The following is a 22,088-nucleotide window of genomic DNA, read 5'->3' as shown; positions in this document are numbered from 1 at the left end:
AATTGATATAATTTGAACCACTGCATTTTCTTATTATTTTTAGAAGGATGTTTTTTGTCATTTTTAATTAAACTTTCAACTCAATTAACGGTAGGCTAAGTCAAAGAATCAAAATATTAATATTTGATAAACTACTTTTTTTCCACCCAAAAAATTTTCAAAATACTACTTTTTCACCCAAAGTTAATAATCCATTACTATCCAAATTTGATTTTGGCAACAAAAAATATCTCTATCACCACCGTTTGAACATCTGATCTCCTCCTCTCTACAAAACCCCTATTCTCACTTCGACACTTGATTTCTCGTCGATTGTCGACCATTATAAAGTTAGGGTTTTCTGTTCTTAGTTGATTTCTGATTGATTTCAGCGACGAATATTCATCGGTCACCACTATTAGATCAAGTGGTCTCTACTCTACAAAACTCCTCTTACTCTGGCTCTTGGTAACTCGTCAACACTGACTAAGAAAGTAAAGTGTAATATTAACGGAATATAAATTTTAGGTAAGAAAGTGATATTTTAAAACTTTTTAAGCAGAAAGGGTCGTTAAGACAAACCTTAGGTGGGAAAAAGTCGTTTACTTCATTTGATATGATTGTTTTTTTATTTTAGTAGACCGAAACCACAAGGACAAAAAATAATTCTAGCATACGTGTACAATTTTGGAAGCCCAAAACTTGTGCATTTTTTTGGGCCTTTTTTTACTATAAATACAATGTATATATGGGCCCAAGGCGAGGTTTGTTACGTGTTGTTGTCTTGTTGATTAAGATAAATAAATAAAAACAAAATCAAATGTAACATCAACAAATAAATCCAATAGCTGAGGTAGATAAGTTGATTGGGACCTCAAATAATATAACAAAATCACCCTTGAGCTTCCGGATGGGATGATAGAGACTTTTGAATGTATTATTCAAGAGGTCTTGTGTTCGATTTCTCTCAGTTGAATAAGAGTGATCATTGAAGAGTTTACCAGGTTATTAACTTTAAGGTCTTAGAAAATTAATTGAAGTACGCACAAACTGACATGACCACTCCTGATAAAAAAATGATAAAACGTACTCCCTAATCACTAAGAATATCCCAAGAGCCGACTAATTTACCTAACCCTAAGACGTCAAATAATTACCTAATCCTAAGACACCGAGTCAACCTAGATATTGTTTTGATCGGATAATTTTGTCACTTCTACGTGTACGTGTACCGAATGTTTGATAATACACGTGGCAAACACATTCCACGTATGTAAAAGAGCTTTCTAATTTAAATTTTAATTGGCTTAACAAAGAGTCCCATTTTTTAGTAGGGTTAATTAATAATTTTATGCCCCACTGCATAAATGAGGAGTACAGAGGATGGGCCATCCAACATTGTGACTGATTGATTATATACAAATAAAAAAGTCTGATAGCTTATCTTATAAATAATTTTCCATTTATTATTATTATTTTATTTATGTTGTCACTCCATATATTGACTATTTTCACTACCCCATAGACTTGTGGCTCAAATTCGTTTCTTTGTCAATACATTTTCTTTGGGTAGTTGCCTAACAAGTTAAAAGCTCTCTAGTTTTTTTCATTTTTTTTTTTATTATGTAATTTATATCCTATGTTTTTTGGTTTTAGTTTTTTTTTTTTTTTTTGAATTTTAAAGATGTTATTTTGTGATGATTTATTTGTAAGAAAAATTATTTTAGCTGTTTTTCTTTTTAAAAAAATATCAATATAATTAGAATTAGACATATAATTAGAGATGTAAATAACTCGACATTCTTGGTCAGCCATGGACTCGGATTTTATTATTTACACGTTCTTAGTTGGTGGACAAAATTTTACAGTTTTTAATACGAAAAAGAATTTTAATTGGAAGATTTTTTTTATTTTTTTTATTTTAAGGTTAGATAGCGTAAATAAATGATTTACCGACCCTAATAATTTAAAAGTAAATCCAAACCTAGAAATGTTGAATCTAACTCGAGTTCTTATGGACTTTATGTATTATTAGGTCAACATAACACTATATGCAATGGTTGGTGACTAAACTTTGTGAAGAAGTAACCCTAAAATGTGTGATATGATGTCATATGTTTTGGTTATTCGATCAAAGAATTAAGATATATAGTTCGACCCATTTATAAAAGCAAACTTTGTCCTGCTGACATACACGGCAAGTCCTTACATACTTCGACATCGTCCATCATCTTCGGCCAATAACCGTTCTACCAAAGTTTGCGATGCGTTCCTGGGTGACCGACCCCGTGTAATAGTCATTGTGTAGTGGCACTCCTTGAGGAGTGACTTTCTTAACTCTCCGTTCGCATGAAAAGTGTATTGGTGTTGTTCTTGAAAAATATTGTTTTTTTTTTATTTTTTTTTATTTTAAAGAAAGTGTTTGAATTATATATAAAAAAATAAATATAGATTAGTCAATCTTTATCTTAAAAAATATATCATGTTTATATATGACTATTTGATATTGAAATTTGCTTAGCGTATAGTATTAGAATTCAATCATTAATCAAACACTCATTGTTATGTGCACGTTACTAAAATTGATATTTTTTTATGTGATATTTGGAAATAAATATTCTTTGTGGCAATTGGAAACAGTCAAGTTCCCTTTTCATATTTTTAAAAAATTAATAAACATAAAATATTTGTCCATTTTGATACATTTTACATATAAAAGGAGAAAAAAATAATAATAATAACTTTGTATATATTGATTCAAAGCTCGTATATATTGATCCAGTAATGTTGTCCATTGAGTATCGTAACATCATGTTATAATTGAGAACTTACTATGATATTGTCTAGTCTTTTTTCTTTCTTTCTTTTTTTTTTTTGGTTGCATATGTTTTTTTTTTTAATTTAGAAATTCCCCGAATTCTCTTTGCCAACCCGAGTTTGAAATCAGAATCTTCGTTGAAGCTTAATTCCATCTTTAAAGATGGAAAGAAACAAATCTCTCACCCTCGCAAGCCCGCACGAGTTGTATTTGGGTTTCGGCAAGCGTTTTTCACCCAAAACGTTTTTTGACAGCTTAAAAGCTCACAAGATATTTACAAATATTTCCTTACACTGTCGAACGATGTGAGATTTCACAATTCACCCTTATGTTGGGATGCAACATCCTCGTTGGCATCTTAAGCTTCTTTTGACTGTCCACATACTTTCACTTGGACCTTACTTTGATACACCTATAAGATTTCGATCCATTGTCCACGATATAAGATATTGTGAATTTATCTCTTAACCACCTATCAAACAGTGGAGAAAAAAAACGTGTTCCTTTTTATTCGAACTTAATACTTCATCTTTGGAAATAAATTAGGAGATATGGTTAGTCGGAAAATAAACTAAACAACCTTAAAGTTTGGTTAGACTTATAAGCAGGGTTAAATCACGGTGGATTTAAGGGATTGACTAGGTCAATGGTGAGATCCAACCCTAATGTGAAATTATGGAATACGTGTAGGAGCCGATGTCGTATATTGCAAGTTAATAAGTGAGATTACTTAGCAAGTAATTAACAAAGCTGGCTCCCATTAAAAAGAATGCTCCTATCAATCTGTAAAGCCCCACTTAATTAATTCCATTTAAAAGGATTTAATTAATTAAATAACTGAGGTGGAAAGACATGAGGTAATTATGAAGTATTCGTGAGTTGATGTGACAGTTTATAATTGGTCAACTCGCAAATTAGTTCTGTTTGCTTGCTACGAGTTCGGTCTGTCTAATTACAAACTGTCACATTAAAATTGTGAGAGAAAATACATGAGAATGAGCTGTCATTGTATTTTTATTGTTCATGACTTGTCTCATCATATTCATATAGAATATTTATTGTATAATTATTAATAGAATTGATCCTATTTATAAAGTAAATATTATATGCTAAAATGTTGATGATTTGATGCTTGAACATTTTTGTTTCAATTTATATGAGATAAAATAATTTATAAATTGACGTTTTAAAGTGATGATAAATAATATAAATCTATCACACTATTTCTGGACGTGGATTTTTCCTGCATGGGCCACCTCTTGTCTCCTTCGTTACTTTCCATTCAATATCTGTACCTTTCTTCTTCATCTCCTGTTGCCTCCCCTCCTACATATATATCACTCATTCTCCATTTACATCTCTCCATCTCTCCCTCCCTCTCCCTCATCTCAAATTCTCCCCAAATACCTCCCCTTTCTTTCATCTCTTTTTCGTTTGATCTTTACACGGAATCAGAAAACATGTCAGCCGCCGTAGCTGCTGCCGCTGCCTCCTCTTGCTACTCTTCTACAACCACCTCTTCTCGCAGTCAGAACCAGTACCAGTACCAGTACCAGCATCAGCACCATTCAGTTTTATCTTCACTTCCAGCCTCCTCTCCTTCTCCGCCGCTAGTTTTACCCTCCTTCAGTCGATACGAGACACAAAAAAGGCGAGATTGGAACACGTTTCTGCAGTATCTCAGAAACCACCGACCGCCGTTGGCTCTGTCGCGATGTAGCAGCGCGCATGTGCTCGAATTTTTGAAATATCTCGATCAATTCGGGAAGACCAAAGTGCATGCTCAGAATTGTCCCTTCTTTGGGCACTCTCAGGCACCGGCTCCTTGTCCCTGCCCGATCCGGCAGGCGTGGGGCAGCCTCGACGCACTTATCGGGAGGCTCCGAGCCGCCTTCGAGGAGAACGGCGGACGGCCTGAAACAAACCCTTTTGGCGGGCCGGCTGTGAGGCTTTACCTGAAGGAAATAAGAGATGAGCAGAGTAAAGCTAGAGGGATTGTGTATGAAAAAAAGAAGAGAAAGAAGGGAGAAAATAATTTAGGATAAATTAAGAGTGTTTGTATTGTGGGAAAATTTAACGATGTTGAATCGTTACTGACCCAGATTAGATCGATGGAGAATGGATAATGGATAATATAGTATAAATAACGAAGAAAATCGATGTTGGATCATCACTGAATGATATAAATATGGAGCTAGTCTGCTGTTTGATCGAGTGTTTCATGCATATGAATCCATTGATTGATTTATGATCCATTTAAAACTATATTGTTGAATTTTTAGGGTTTATATATGTTGATTGAAACTTTCTATTGTGAGTTAAGTTAATTTTGTTTGACATTTTGCCACTATCAACTAAGAATTTGGAGTTTTTTTTTTATCTCAAAACAGTAGGAAAATCCACTTAATTTGTCATTATCTCATTAAGATAATTAATCCAATTAAAGAAACAAAGTAAAAAAGATTAATTAATGGGAATTGGGAAGACCTTTTTGTCCTTTTTTTTTTTAATACAAGGGTGCCAATGACAGTTTATATGCACTTCGACTAATCTCTTGAGATCCTGAAACTATCAATCGAGTAAAAGTTTCAGTGACTATCTCTATTAGCAACTGGAAATGGACTCGAACTCAAAATCTCTTTAATAATATATCCAAGAGTTTTTATTAAATCATTTGATCATCCAAGCGTACTTAAGAGTTAAGACCCTTTTGTCTCATGACACCATCTCTTAGTCTTTTATTAAATAAAAGGAGAAATTATTTAATAAATAATTATTTTATTTGTAATAATAACAATTTTTTTTTTTTAGAGATACAAAATATCTTAATTTTATTTATTGAAATATAAATATATATATAGACTTAGGGTCAGTACCAAATCCCACAACCTAATAAAAAAGCAAGAGACATGAAAAATAAGAAATTAAACAAAAATTGAAAAGGTGAAGAAGCCCAGCTGTGTCCTCAATGAGATAATCAATTTAAAGCTAATAATAATATCAGTGACCCACCAAAGTTTCTGGAAAATTTTCCAGATTTTAGACTAATAATTCCTTATGACCCACCAATTTTTATCTCTTGGATTTGGAATCAACAAATTAATTTTTGTTTTTTCTGAAAAATGAAAATAATAAAAGAAAATAGACCCCTTAATGTATGATTAAATAAAAAAATACTCCCCTTAAGGTTTCCAGGAAAAAAAAAAAAAAAAAACCTTTGTCAAAGAGGTTTGCTTCTTTCCTTGAATTCTTAAATTCAAATTTTCGGGTTATCTATCATAATAATGTTATACACAATTTACTATCTCTTTATTGATCGAGATGGTTATCTCATTTTTAATAAAATAAATTTCTTTATTAGTAGTTGTTAGTTATATTATAATTATAATAATATTAACAAAGGTCAATATTAATAATAAATTCACATCTAAAAAAGAATATAAATTGATACCAAATAAATAATAAATTATCAAAATCTCCTATTTAAAATATTAGCATATTGATAATGCCAAAGTAATGAGGTCACCATCAAAACCATGATATAAAAAATAAATAAATAAATAAAATATGCTCTGTGGCTTAGCTGGTTAAGAAAATCCCAATCAAATCAAAGAAGAATAACTTTTAATTTAATAATTCAATTAGTACTTCCACTGTGATTGTTGATTACGTGATGCACACGACCTAATCCAAGATCTGACCTAATTTTTTCTAGAAGATGTTGCTTACTTTAGAGACATCCTTTTGCAGCAACATCAATTAATTATATACTAACAATTTTCTAACACTAAACCCTTTTTTTTTTTTTTTTAATTACCGATGGTGTCCAAGTTAGTTTACAGTTTACACACACCTCAACTAATCCTCTAAAACCTTGGAATCATCGTCTAGGTAAAAACCCTAATGGTCAAAGTGTTTGAGGGGACTCGAACTCAAGAGCTCATGAAATTTCTTTTTGCTCTTTTACTATCAGATCATCCAGTGATGGTTACTAACACTAAATTTTAAATTCACTCATGGAAATATTCCATGTAAAATTGATATATTCACTTCACTAATGTAGGTTCAACTCATCCCAATATTGCTCCTGATCGATTAGACTCACCGTTTGGTCGGTTTAGAAAGCTTGCATAGTGAGATCAACTTACTTCTTCGTTGATTGGATCTTGTGTTTGCTTTATCTCATATTCAATGAGACGTGAAAAAGATTATGAAACCCAAAATATGATCCAAATTTATCGTGAATATTCCAGAATATGACTGTTTTAATTGATGGTTAATTTATTTCTATTATAAGATTCATATGATTTTATAAATTAGGAAATTTTCTTTTTAGATCATGCATGAATAAGTGTTCTAAAAAACATATTGACGTCTAGAATGCTATTTTAGATATCAATCCATCTATTCATATTAATAATCGATAATTTTATCGGACCAATAACTTGTCAATTTCCTCATTAGTATATTAATCGTGCCAACACTATTGATATGTCACCATCAACACCATGATCTCCATTGTCCAAAAAAAAAAAAAAAATTGGTAACCAACCTTGTTAAGAAAATCTCAATCAATTATTACTACCATATTAATGGTTGATTACATGATGAAAATCCCATTTCAGGATAAGACCTAATTTTTCCAAATAGGTGTCACTTGCTTTAGAGACATGCTTTTGCAGCCACAATTTGGCTTTAATTATACCAAAACCAAAGACTTTTTACAGGCCATTAACAGAGTAGTGGTACAACAAGATCGAAATGTGTTTTACACAAAAGACTGTTGAAACATCATCCTAACATGGCCTATATGAAGTATGTGTGATGATAATGAGACTAATGAGTCGTGTGTCATCGTACTTCTAAGAAAACATGAGTTAGATTGTGACATATCGTGTTAGGTCAACTCGACCCATCTGACACCTCTACCCTACAAACCACATTTAAAAGCTGACTTTCCCCATGAATCTTTAGAATTTCTGATATAGAAATGGGAAATGCAAGAGTTTGAGCATAATACTTAGGAATATGCATTCATGTTGGCTAATTGAGTGGTTCGATAGAGACTTTTATGTGTATTATCGAAGAGATTCTGAGTTCGAGTCCCTCCTCGAGTGCTAATAGGAATAACTACTAGAGTTTTTACCCGATCGGTAGTTTCATGTTCTCAAAGGACTAGTTGAGGTGTGTGTAAGCTGATCCGGACACCCCCGGTCATTAAAAAAGAAAAAAAATGTGCATTCATGTCCTCGATTACTCAGGCATACAAATGGGATCACAAACAAGTATAGCTCAAGATCTGTTAACAAGAAGATACAGGATTAATATTAACCTACAATTATTTCCCACAGCAAAATCAAAATTTATCACACCGTGAATGAAATTCCTGAAGAAATATGCATAAATATTCCTGAAGAAACCTCAACTACCAATGAGTGTGGTTATTGCACGTAAACTGAAGTATGAGATTCAAAACGTGTTACAAACTCTCAATTGTTCATTTATTTTAATCTAGCAGCCAAGAAAGCTATTTTATAGTTCAATTGGCAATATTAAATGTTTTTCTTTTGACTTCAATCAACTCTGTTCTGTAATGTATTAGATTAAGTGTAAGATGTAATAGTTTAGGTGCATGAATGTGTGTATCATTAACTAGAATTTCCACTAATCCTTTAAGGAATCTAATCAGCTTTGTCAAATTAATTTGAACTTGAACAATAAACTTAGTTTTCTAAATTACGTCTAGAAAAAATATCTCAAGTATCTCATTTTATTCTTATGGACTCGTAGAATCTGTTTTAAGTTTAATTTACATGTGATCTAATTATTATTGATTTTTGGTAGTTCTTGTCATGTTCCTGAAGGTTAGCTTTTCTATTAACAGGACCAGATCTCATGTTTGCTGAACTCCTTTGTTCTTCTGGTTTCTGTCATTAAACTTATGATTTCAGACTCAAAAATCAGCTAAGCTAATTAATTTTCTTATTTGTAGCTCATCAACAAAAAACTAATAATTCCGTGAAGAATTTAAGAATTCCGATGAGGCGTTGGCTCTTTTTTCATTTATTCACTTTCTTTAGAAAGCCACTGTTTTGATTTTATAGTGTTCTTTCTTCATATTTTTGTAATACATGTGACAGTTTTTGCTTTTATAGTTTCTGTAAACTCTTTCCATTTAATTTTAATATCCTATCAACTGTACTTCTATTATATAATTTTATGGATACTTTTATGCATCTAAAAAGAGAATTCAATGTAAAAAAGTTTATGCAATTAATCTAGCAAGGAGGAGAAATAGCTAGAAGAGCATTATATTCGCACAATCAAGTTCATTGAGATTAAAGAATGTGATCAAATTTATATTATTTTTATCTTTTACATAATATTACAATAGAATCTATTATACTACATTTTTTAAAATCTTGTCATCTTCAATTCAAATTCTATTGTCACTGTCACCAATTTGTTCTACTTGTAGAATTTACAAGTTGATAAATAAAAAAGTATAGTTCACGTAGAGGGATGTGCAGTACCTTAGTTTGAAGGAAGATCATTGCTTTGGTGATAGGAAGAAAGAAGGGGTCATTCTTCAGTAATCACAACTTCAAGGTTTGTGGATGCATTGGAAGATAAGGTCGAGGAACATAACCCTCTCTTCTCAGCTCTATAAGAAGATTCTTCAGTAATGTATAGATCTGAGCAGACTCTGGGTGACTTTCATCGGCAGCAACAAACATATGGGTCGCGTTGTTAACCTCAACCCAGCTATACCCAGGAACCTTTTCAACTCCTCTTTCTTTCATCAAACGTCGTATCTTAAGCACATCTCCCCACTGTCCTGCATCAGCATGTATATTTGAAAGCAACACATAGTAACCAGAGTTTTGTGGGTCCAAATCAAAAAGATGTCTTGAAGCTACTTCAGCTAGCTCAACATTGCCATGGACCCGACACGCTCCAAGCAGTGTTCCCCATACACCTGCATCCGGTGAAAATGGCATACTTTTTATAGTTTCGAATGCTTTATCCAAACGTCCAGCACGCCCAAACAAATCTACCATGCATGCATAATGCTCTAGATGAGCCAGGATCCCATACTCTTGCGTCATGCAATGGAAGTAATGAATTCCATCGTCAACTTGGCCACCATGAGCACAAGCAGAGATTATCGCAAGAAAGGTGACATGATCAGGCTGGATTTCATTTTCCAACATTTCATGGAAAAGAGCAAGACATTCTTTAAGGCGTCCATGGCTTCCATAAGCAGCAATGATGCTATTCCACGCCACCTCATTCTTCCCCTGCATCATGTCAAACACAGCACGAGCAAAATCCAACTTTCCACATTTAGCATACATGTCTATCAATGCACCTTCAGCGAAAAGATCAGAGCAGCAAGAACCTTTTGTCATGAAACCATGGATCTCTTTCCCAAAATGCAGTGCAGGTAAGTTTGCACAAGCAGAAAGAGCACCTGATATGCTCACACGGTCATATTTCATTCCTCCCAACCCCATTTGACGAAAAAGATCAATGGCCTCCTCTGGTCTGCCATTCTGGGAACAGCTTGTGATCATTGAGTTCCAACAAATAACATCCTTTTCAGACATCCCTCTAAAAATTTTATGAGCAAGATCCAGTCTTCCACACTTTGCATACATGTCTGCCACTGCACTTCCTACTTGACATTTCCTGTCAAGTCTGTTCTTTAGGATGTTACCATGTAATTCCTTCCCCAATTTCAGAGCAGCCAAACCAGCTATTGCTGGTAATATACTTGCCAGGGTTACAGCATTTGGACTCATTTTCTCTTGAATTAAAAACCTAAATTTCTTTAAAGCATCATTGTTCATCTCGTTAAGTACAAAGCCAGAAATCATTGCTGTGCAAATTGCAACATCACTTGTGGTGCTCTGGTTAAAAATCTTGCATGCCATTTCCACATCCCTGCACTTGAAGTATAAGTCAATAAGTGCACTGTTCAAGAATGCATCCAAAGGCACATCATTCCGTATTATATAACCATGAATTTCCTTACCTTGTTTAAGACTTGCTAATTCAGCAACTGAAGGAAGAAAACTTGAAAAGGTTATCGGGTCTGGTTTGACACCAGAAGAAATCATCTTACGAAATAAATCTAAAGCCTCATCCATAAAACCGTTTTGCACATGTCCAGCAATCATCCCATTCCATGTCACCAAATCAATCCGAGGCATCAACTCAAACAATTTACGCACATTACACAACAGCTCACACTTTGAATACATAGCCAACAGAGTGTTTGCCACCGGCGAGTCAAACTCTAATCCACAACTTACCACAACACCATGAAGTTGCATACCAAACGCAATCATTCTTTCTGCAGCACAGACAGACAAAACACAAGCAAATGTCACAGAATTCGGTTTAATCGTACTTCTTCTCATTTCTTTAAACACCTTCATAGCATTATCTAATTCCCCACATTTAACATACCCATTAAGCATTACATTCCACAAAACACAATCTCTCTCAGACATTTCATCAAACAAACAACGCGCGTCATCAATACAACCTTTCTCAGCATAAAACTTAACCAAAGAACTCCCCACAAACACATCAAACTCAAACCCCAGTTCACGAATCGTTTCATGCACCATCCTCCCTAATCTAACATCTTCCAAAGCACCACAAGCCTTAATCACAGGGGGAAAAGTATGATTATCAGGAACAACTCCAAAACTCAACATCTTAAAGTAAAAAAACAACGCAAAATCAAACCAACCCATTTGAACAAACACTCTAATCATCCTATTCCAAGGCAAACTAGTCCTCAACTCAAGACTATAAAACATGTTAATGGCGTCAATAAAACTCCCACAAAGAACATAAAAACCCAAAATCTTTGCACCCAGTGAAGCATTGGTGCTGATTTTATTAACAATGAACTGGGCATGGACTTGTTTATTAGCTCGTTGAAGAGCAAAAGGGTGGTCAGAAAAAGCATCCAAGATCGAACCTAGATGAGTTGCAAGAGGAGTTCGAGTGTTTTGACACAAGGGTTTAGAGTTAGTTACTGTGTGTATGAATTTTGGTTTAAATGAAAAAATAAATTTGTGTGAGGACGTGATGATTCTGTTTCTTTGGTACATCATGAGTAGTACAAATTACAAAGCATCTTCATTGAAGCAAATAAAGCTACTACATTTTCAAGAAGCTGTGAGCTATAAATTTTAAATGGTGATTGGGAGGAGGGAAAAACAAAGACTGAAAATTCTATGTACCAAACTTGTATAAGTTGTATTCAAATATGTAAACTAACACCAGCAATAGATTTTTTATGTTGTCTAGTGTTTAGAGATTGAAGAAATGTGAATTTGTAGAGAAAATTTGGTTATGGTTTTGCTTGACTTAAATTAATACGTTTGATTAAAAAACAAAAATCTAAATCTTATTAGTGAGCAATAATTAACAAAATTATTTTTTTTACGTGAAAGATGAGTTAATTTCTAAAATATCATTAAATAACAATTTTCTTTCTTGACTGTCTCTGCAATTTACCTCTTAGTCCACTCAATTGAACATCAAAACCCTAAGGGGGCGTTTGGTTGAGAGTTATTGAAGATTATTGAGGTTAAGTCATTTTATATTACTTGATTACCATGTTTGGTTGTCAAGTAATATAAGATACCAGTAATCTTCAAATACCAATAGTGGTTACTATTGGTAATATTGGAGGTAATCTGATTACCTCAATTTTCTTAGGTATTCTAAGATTATTAGGGTTATCTTTTTTTGTTACAATTATATCCCTTATTAATAAAATTTTAGGACAATAATACCCTTATTTTTAAATTTATTTATATGAATATGACTTTTACTATTTTACCACAATAAATTAACTTTTTGGACAAAATTACCCTTGAATTCAAAACAAATTGCAGCCCACCCAAGCCACCACCCCCACCCACCTGCCGCCGCCTGCAACCATCGCCAGAACGGCACACGGAATGCCGAAAATGGTCGTCGTGCGCCGATATGGCCATTTCTAGCCAGATATCCAACAATTGTCTGTGGTCATTAACGGCCATCGATCTGGCCGTCGACAGCCAAATCTGTCACGTTTGGCCATTTTGGACCAGATCTCTAGCCAGAAATGGCCATACGGCGCACAGAGGCCATTTCTTGCCTTCCGTGCGCCGTTAGGTTGTCGGCTATCGGTGACCTACGGTGGTTGCCGGCTACTGGCGGCCTGCAGTGGTTGCCGGCTACTGGCGGCCTGCAGTGGTTGCCGACGGCCTGCAGTGGTTGTCGGCGGCCGGCAGTGGTTGGTGGGGGTGTTTTGTTGATTTTCCAAACTTTTATTATAGGGTTGTTTTTGCTAAGTTTTTAAATGCAGGGGGTAATAATAATCCAAATAATAATCAATATTAAAAAATAATATAACAATAATATTTAATTAAAGGACAATTCAGTAATTTAAATAATATACCCACCAATTTATTCCTCCTAACCAAACATATTAATATAATATACCCTCCAATTAACCAAACACATTTTTCTAAAGATTCTCAGTAATCTTCAAGGTAATCTAACTTTTTAGCAATTCAACATTCCCTGAACCAAATGCCCTCTAAAGAGGGTTTTTGGTTTAGGGAATATTGTATTATTAGAAATGTTATATTAATAAGAATATCGATTACCTTGAAGAATATTATGAATGTTATATTAAATGTGTTTAGTTAAATTGAAATAAATTAGCAGGTATAAATAATTAATATGTTTGTTTGGAAAGAATAAATTGGTGGGTATGTTATATAAATTACTGAATTATTCTTTTTTTTTTCTAATATTATTATTATTATTATTATTTAGATTAGTTCTTTTAACCCCTTATATTTGAGAAAACACCCTAGCCATAATAAAAGATTAAAAATTAGCCAAAACACCCCTAACCACCCAAAACGACTGTCGGTCGTGGTAGGTAGTCAACGGAACCGCGCACGACAGGCCATGCGTTGATTTGGCAATTTCCGACCAGACCATGGCTGTTAACAGTCAGATCCTAGTCAAGCCAATCGTGCACTGTTCCGACGAATGCCGACGGTGGCGATTGGCAAACAACAGTGGTGGCCAGATCCAACTATGGTCTTGGGTTTTGTTAAAGTACAGGGATAATAATGTCCTAAAAATCTTGTGTATAAGGATAAAATAGTCCATGAATATTCTTGTAAATTGATTTCAAAATAAGGGCATTAGTATCCAAATTTTTTTTTTCAATTAGGGATAAAATTATAACAAAATTAAGATTACCAAGTAATCTTAAAATACCTAAGAAAATGATAGTATTCAGATTACCACCTATATAACCAATAATGATTATCATTGGTATTGGAAGATTATTAGAATCTTTTATTACTTGACAGCCAAACATGGTAATATCAGTGATATAAGATGATATTACTGGAGTGACGAAGGATAACCTTCAACCAAAACGCATCCTAACGGAAAGTTAACTATGAGGGCAAATTGTTATTTTCAGTATGGTAGGTGGAAATTGTTAGTCATGATACTTCAAGGGTAAAATTGTAACTCACGANCGTGCAGTGGTTTCTGGCGGCCGGTAGTGGCTGGGTTGGTGGGAGTGTTTTGTTGATTTTCTAAACTTTTATTATGAGGTTGATTTTGCTAAGCTTTTAAATGCAGAGGGGTTATAATAATCCAAATAATAATCAATATTAAAACATAATATAATAATAATAATATTTAATTAGACGACAATTCAGTAATTTAAATAACATACCCACCAATTTATTCCTCCCAACCAAACATATTAATATAACATACCCACCAATTAACCAAACACATTTTTCTAAAGATTCCCAGTAATCTTCAAGGTAATCTAACTTTCAAATATTTCATGAACCAAACGCCTCCTAAAGGGGGTTTTTGGTTTAGAGAATATTGTATTATTGAGAATATTATATTAATAAGAATATCAATTATCTTGAAGAATATTATGAATGTTATATTAAATATGTTCAGTTAGATTGAAATAAATTAGTAGGTATAAATAATTAATATGTTTGTTTGGAAATAATAAATTTGTGGGTATGTTATATAAATTACTGAATTATCCTTATTTTCTAATATTATTATTATTATTTAGATTGGTTCTTTTAACCCCTTATATTTGAGATTTTGCTAAAACACTCCAGCCACAATAAAAGATTAAAAATTAGCCAAAACACCTCTAACCACCCAAAATGACTGTCGGTCACTGGCCACCACTGTCGGCCGCGGTCGACAGTCACCAGAACGACACACGATCGACCATGCGTTGATTTGGCTGTTTCCGACCAGACCATGACTGTTAACGGTCAGATCCTAGTCAAGCCAACTGTGCACTATTCTGACGACTGTCGATGGTGGCGGTTGGCAGACAACAGTGGTGGCCAGATCCGGCTATGGTCTTGGGTAATTTGTTAAAGTATAAGGGTAATAATGTTCTAAAAATCTTGTGCGTAAGGATAAAATAGTCCATAAATATTCTTGTAAATTGATTTCAAAATAAGGGCATTAGTATCCAATTTTTTTTTTTTTTTTAATTAGGGATAAAATTATAACAAAATTAAGATTACCAAGTAACTTAAAATACTTAAGAAAATAATAGTATTCAGATTGCCACCTATATAACTAACAATGATTATCATTGGTATTGGAGGATTACTGAAATCTTTTATTATTTGACAGCCAAACATGATAATATTAGTGACATAAGATGATATTACTGGAGTACACGAAGGAAACCTTCAACCAAAACGCCACCTAATGGAAAGTTAACTATGAGGGCAAATTGTTATTTTCAATATGGTTGGTGGAAATTGTTAGTCATGATACTCAAGGGTAAAATTGTAACTCACGAAACATCTCCACCTATTTTTCTTACAAAATCAACCCATGTTTGTCTGAACTTATGAAAATTAGCTTAAAATTTAGCTATAAGCATTTAAAATTTTAAGCAATATGGTTTGGTTAAAGATTTATAAGTGACTAATAAATAGTTAACGTATTTGTAAAATGTGGCTTATAAGTATATTTATTATAAATAACAAAAAAATGTATATATTAATAACAGTATACATGAAATTTAAAATTAAACAAGGATAGTGTGTGGAATATACTTGATCAAACATTATAAACAGAATGCTTATAAAAAAAAAATAAAAAAATAATAATAATACCTCCCTCAAACTTTTTTTGTCTCGTAAGTAATTATAAGCTCAAAAATATTATAAACAAATAGGTCAATTTAATTTAAAACTATAAATTGAGACAAAACACTCATAATTTACCGGCCCAAACAAAATGCAACAGAAAAAACTACCATCTTCCTGCGCTAGCAAATCTCTTGCAATCGCATAGACAAGAAAGCCCATTTATCAGGCAAGCTTCTTCACGCTTACATTCTTCGCAATGGCCTTTTCTACGACACCTTCCTCTCCAATCGCCTCATCGAATTATACTCAAAATGCAACAACCCAAATCTGCCCAACACTGTTCGATAAAATGTCCCGTAGAGACATCTTTTCTTGGAACGCAATCTTAAGTGCCCAATGCAAAGCCCAAAATTAGAACTGGCGTAAATGTTCGATGAAATGCCGGAGAGAAATGTTGTCTCGTGGAATAATGTGATTAGTGCACTGGTACGAAAAGGGTTTGAAGAAAAGGCGGGAGGGTTTATTGTAGGATGATTGAGGAAGGTTATGTGCCTACCCATTTCACGTTGGCTAGTGTTTTGAGTGCTTGTGCAGCGGTGTTGGATGTTGTGCAAGGGAGGAGGTGTCTGGCCTTGCGGTTAAGATTGGACTTGATAAGAATATGTATGTAGGTAATGCTTTGTTGTGTGTGTATGCAAGTGGGGTGGACGAGTGTGCGGTCGAGTTTTTGGGGAGATGGATGCGCCTAATGAGGTTAGTTTTACCACTATGATGGGTGGGTTAGCGCTGAAGGATAGAGTTGTTGAGGCTTTGGAGATGTTTAGGTTGATGTTAGGAAAGGGGTTTGTATTGATTCTGTGTCGCTGTCTAGTGTTTTGGGTGTTTGTGCTAGAGGAAGTGGAGGAATTCTCATGGTTTTGTGAGAGTGATGATGGGTTTTTCAGTAATGTGAGGGAAACAAGTGCACTGTCTTACTATTAAACTTGGGTTTGAAGGAGATCTTCATTTGGTAATTCATTCTTGATATGTATGCAAAGAATGGGGACATGGACGGTGCTGAAGTGGTGTTTGCTAATCTCTCTGAAGTCAGTGTTGTTTCTTGGAATGTTTAGATAGTGGGTATGGCCAGAGATTGAAAGCAAGAAAGCTATTGATGTTTGAAAAGAATGCAAGTTCGTGGCTTTGAACCTGATGAAGTCACTTATATTAATATGCTTGCAGCGTGTGTCAAGTCTGGGGATATTGAACTGGAGACAATGTTTGATAGCATGTTGATTCCTAGGGTGAGTTATGGAATGCCATGCTCTCTGGCTATTCCCAAATTGAGAATCACAGGGAAGCTATAAGCTGTTTAGGGATATGCAGTTTCGAGGGTTGCAACCCGATCGGACTCTGGCTAATCCTCAGTTCATGTGCAGCAATGGGTTTTTGGAGGCTGGGAAACAGATCCATGCTGCCTCGCTGAAAATGATTTCTATGACAATTTTGTTGCCAGTGGACTAATAGGTGTTTATTCTAAGTGTCAGAAGATAGAGTTAGCAGAACACATATTCGATAAAATGCCTGAACTGGATATTGTCTGTTGGAATTCTATGATTGTAGGTTATTCGCTCAAATCTCTAGATAGAGAAGCTTTCATGTTGTTTAAGCAAATGCAACAAAATGGGATGTTTCCTACTCAATTCTCTTTTGCAACTGTGCTGAGTTGTTGTGCAAAGTTATCTTCCTCATTTCAGGGGAGACAGGTTCATGCTCAAATAGAGAAAGACAGATATGTTAATGATGTCTTTGTTGGGAGTGCACTTATTGATATGTATTGTAAAGTGGTGATGTAGATGGAGCTAGGAAGTTTTTGATATGATGCATGGCAAAAATACTGTCACTGGAATGAGAGATACATGGATAGCCAAAGTGGATATGGAGATGAGGCTATATGTCTCTACAAGGAATGATTGCATCAGGTGAGAAACCTGGATATAACCTTTGTGCTGGTTGACTGCTTGCAGCCATTCAGGACTGGTTGAGAGGGGTTGAAATCTCAATTCCATGAAGCAAGGACATCATCTGGAGCCAAAGTTAGAACACTATACTTGCATGGTGGACTGTCTAGGTCGAGCTGGTCGTTCCATGAAGCAGAAATTCTTATAGATGAGATGCGTATAAAGATGATCCAGTTATATGGGAGGTTCTTTTAAGTTCTGTCGAGTTCACTCTAATGGAGCTTAGCAAAAAGGGCAGCAGAAGAACTGTTTCGTTAGACCCGAAAAATTCTGCTACTTATTCACTTCTTGTTAACGTCTATTCTTCTTCAGGAAGATGGGATGACTTGGGGCTGTGAGAGAGCTAATGAATGAAAATGATGTAGTAAAGATCCAGGATATAGTTGGATTGAACATAACGATGCAAGTAAGTCTTATGGGGACAATAACCAGAGGATTATGGGTGGATGATTGAGACATTAACGTGTATTAGCTGAACAAGTCTTGCGCACTTTTGCTGGTTACATCCGGTGAATTTCTCTCTTCTCTCTCTCTCTCTCTCTCTGATCTGGAACACCTTGTAAACTCTTCATCTTTCAATATTGTATATATATTTACATGGACCGTAATTGTGACACAGATTTTCAAGGTGCAAGGTGATATCAAGGAGATTAAAGCTAGTGTGATTTCTGGAGCATGCTTTGTCTACTGCATTATAAGTTTCAGTACATTCGCAGCATCGGTAGTTGCTATACCTGTTAGTGGTTTTTCTTTCTTACATCAAAGAAAATAGTACCCTTTGGATGGTGCTCATCCTTGTGCTGATTGGGAAACAAAGTGGATTACAATGTTGATCAGGTATACTTGAGCAAGGGTGGGGCAGAAAGGGTGGGGTTTCATTTGTGTGATGGCTGCTAAGGATTATGCTAATCAGAATGACAACTTAATGATGCTGAATATTCCATTTCTTCTGTATGGGAGAAAGAGGTCGCTGCAAAATAAAATTTATGCAAGTTTTTCTTGAGAGTTGTTTTGTTCATCTCTGGTAGATCTCTCCCTGAGTCGTTGAGTTACAATTTGGTAACCCTCTTTCTCCTTCTCTTATAAATTATGCAAAGTATTAGGGGGGTAAGATGTAAATTTTCACATGCCATCCTGATATTGACAAATACAGATTACAAAAGAAGGCAGAAAAAAATGCATCCATGGTTCTTATTAGGTATTGTGAATAAAATGTTTGACGATTGGATTAAGAAAATACCTCCGCTAACTTTCAGCATACTATAACTACACTTCTGATATTCGCCCTTATATTTTATCAACACAATAGTGACTTTTAAAACTATTTCTACAAATGCTAGAATAACATCATAGTATTATTTCTTGAGCATTTGAAACATCTATTTCTAAAAGTGCAAGATTAGTAGTCTCTACGAAAAACATGGAAATTTTACATCACAGTGTTATTTCTATACATAGAGTAAATAAAATTAAGACTTCTGATATTACTTACATATAAAAGCAATAGGAGAATTTAAGGAAGCCTAAATTAGATTCCATAATTAAGAATTTAGCATTTGACTATAGCACCCTGTTTTGATGGGTTAAAGTATTAGGCTTAACTGTGGAACATACAATATAGTTAGGAGCTAAATAAGACTAAAAGAACTTCTTTGTGTAAATTATCACTGAGTTTAAGATAGGATTTTTCCAATAGATGATAGTAATATCTTTAAACAAGAATATATACTTGATATTGAGCACTTAGATTGATTTTTGGGATATGGAATCGGCTAGATCAAAAAAGTCCTGCAATTATAAGAAATTTCTTTTATGATAAAATTTTGAAGGTGATCATTTAAAACAAAGTGCTACTTAATAGATGGATTGAAAGGAAGATAGACTTTTTTGGCAAAATAAAGAATTTTAGCTTCTAACCAATTCTTTATATGATAACATTCAATTCTAAGGTTACAATGTGATCATCAATTTTGTCTAAAATTTTGTATCAAAAAAAATGAAATTTTGTCTTTTACTCCCTCCGATTTTTATAAATAGTCGTTTAAGGTTGGACACGGTTTTTAATAAAAAAAATTTGTCTCTCTCACCAACTTTTTCACCTGATTTTGCAGGTGAGAGAAGACTTTGCAAGTGGGAAACTTTCCCGCTTATTTAAATAAAGTAGAGAAATGGCAAGACAAAATGGAAAGAGAGAGAGGAGATGGGTATGATGAAAAGTGGAGAAAAGGCAAGACAGTAGACTTTTATTTTGAAAAAATTAAAAACCTTTAAAACGATTATTAAAAAACGGAGGAGTAGTTATATTATTGTTAGATAAATGACTGTCCACATTTAAAAATCGCAGATGGTCCTCACATAGAATTTCTTATTAGCATAATAATAAATTCTAATATTAAATGTTAGATTTATAGCCTTTTCAATAGATTTAAGGAGTTGAAACATAGAATGTCATACTTTATCATGTAAGTAATCATTTTAGAGAATGAATGGATATGTACAGAGGGTAACGTTACTCAACTCGTACGCTCGGATAGGGGTAGCGTTACCCTTACTATCATAGTCCATATTTCTACATTACAAGCTGCATTCCATCTTAATACATATTAGTGTTATCATAATACTATGCGTACTAACGAATTTTACTAATCAGCGCACTAACATAAAGCATAGTACGGGTACCATACCATAGTACGAATACCATATGTAATTTTAACAAGGTTAGTACGCTGATTAGTAAAATTCGTTAGTACGCATAGCATACCAAGTGTTATAGTCAACTCCTTAAATATTTACATACAGACATTTTCGTAGAACGATATGTATTATAGCATTTCATAAGATGGTGGTAGTAAATAGTCATTATTATCATGCCATAGATCACATTGCTTTTATTATACTCCCTCGTTTTTTATAATAATCGTTTTAAGGGTTTTTTTTTAATTTTCAAAATAAAAATCGTTCATGTCTGTATTTTCTTCACTTTTCATCATGCCCACATCTTCTTTTATCTCTCTTTCCATTTTTTCTTGTCCTTTCTCTATTTTATTTAAATAAGCGGGAAAGTTTTCCACTTGCAAAGTCTTCTCCCACCCGCAAAATCAGGGGAAAAAGTTGGTGGGAGAGACAATTTTTTTTATTAAAACCCGTGTCCAAACTTAAAACGACTATTATAAAAAATGGAGGGAGGATATTATACAGTGCATTAGGTTTATTATTTTGGGTAGGATTTTGAGAATAGTATTGGATAGTTGAATAGGGGAGTATTACGAGATAAAATTTAAAAATTTATGAAAAAGCCCCCAAGGTTTGCTAATTTAATAAACACCCTTGTATATTAAAATATTGTAAAATGACAAAAATACCCTTAACACCCAAAGTGCCAGATTCTGGCGGTGGATTCGATAACCACAAAATCCGGTCGGATATGGCGGGTATTCGATTGATATGGCCTTTTCCGACCATATCCACCACGGATCTGGTCAGAAAAGGCCATATCGATCGAATACCCGCCAGATCCGATCGGACCACGGATCTAGCCGGAAAAGGCCAACTTTTGTTGTCAGCGACGGCCAAAGATATGGCCGTCGTTGTTTGTCAACGATGGCCATTTCTTTGACCGTCGTTGACGGCTAGATCCGTGGCGGATCTGGCCAGAAAAGGCCAGATCTGGTCATTACTGGCCATTTCTGGTGGTCATGTAATTGTTGTGATAGATTTTGGCTACCACCGACGGTGGTTGTCGAAATCTGGCAAGTGTTGTGGGTGGGGGTGTCTCTGTTAGTTTTTTAACTTTTTTTTTTGGTATTTAATGAAATTAATAAACTTATGGGATCTAAAAGTAATTAAAAAAAGACTAATATTTTGAGAATAATGTGACAAACAACATTTTGAAGAATATGACTGAGAATATGGATAAAAATAATAGGCAAAACGCACCCATAATCTCTTGTACAATTTTGTCCTCATTCAGTCAATCGGTGGTGTAGATTAGAAGAGTCTGGAAGCATGAACACTAATTGCAACCATTTACAAACCCAAGAAGACTCAGATAATTTCAATTTCCTAGATGGTAGAAGCCAGGACCATCGTTGA

The 22,088-nt window shown here is 34.2% G+C and overlaps 2 protein-coding genes and 1 pseudogene across 2 annotated transcripts; 2 read left to right on the top strand and 1 right to left on the bottom strand.

The window, feature by feature from the left end:
- Nucleotides 1–4,153: 4,153 nt before the first annotated feature.
- Nucleotides 4,154–5,072, top strand: LOC116105240 (protein G1-like1). Its single transcript, XM_031391673.1, has one exon. It carries the CDS (start codon nt 4,258–4,260, stop codon nt 4,840–4,842), a length of 585 nt encoding a protein of 194 aa, XP_031247533.1. The 5' UTR covers nt 4,154–4,257; the 3' UTR covers nt 4,843–5,072.
- A 4,139-nt stretch (nt 5,073–9,211) lies between these two features.
- Nucleotides 9,212–12,014, bottom strand: LOC116105239 (pentatricopeptide repeat-containing protein At4g21300). Its single transcript, XM_031391672.1, has one exon. The coding sequence runs from the start codon at nt 11,929–11,931 to the stop codon at nt 9,394–9,396; it is 2,538 nt and encodes an 845-aa protein (XP_031247532.1). The 5' UTR covers nt 11,932–12,014; the 3' UTR covers nt 9,212–9,393.
- A 40-nt stretch (nt 12,015–12,054) lies between these two features.
- Nucleotides 12,055–18,446, top strand: LOC116105282 (annotated as a pseudogene).
- Nucleotides 18,447–22,088: the final 3,642 nt, after the last annotated feature.

This window comes from Pistacia vera, unplaced genomic scaffold, assembly GCF_008641045.1.
Source record: "Pistacia vera cultivar Batoury unplaced genomic scaffold, PisVer_v2 Contig496, whole genome shotgun sequence".
Lineage (NCBI taxonomy): Eukaryota > Viridiplantae > Streptophyta > Magnoliopsida > Sapindales > Anacardiaceae > Pistacia > Pistacia vera.
This window is presented reverse-complemented; position numbering and strand designations above follow the sequence as displayed.

Coding starts and splice junctions, on each gene's coding strand:
- LOC116105240 (XM_031391673.1), top strand. CDS start 4,258: ATGTCAGCCGCCGTAGCTGCTGCCGCTGCCTCCTCTTGCTACTCTTCT.
- LOC116105239 (XM_031391672.1), bottom strand. CDS start 11,931: ATGATGTACCAAAGAAACAGAATCATCACGTCCTCACACAAATTTATT.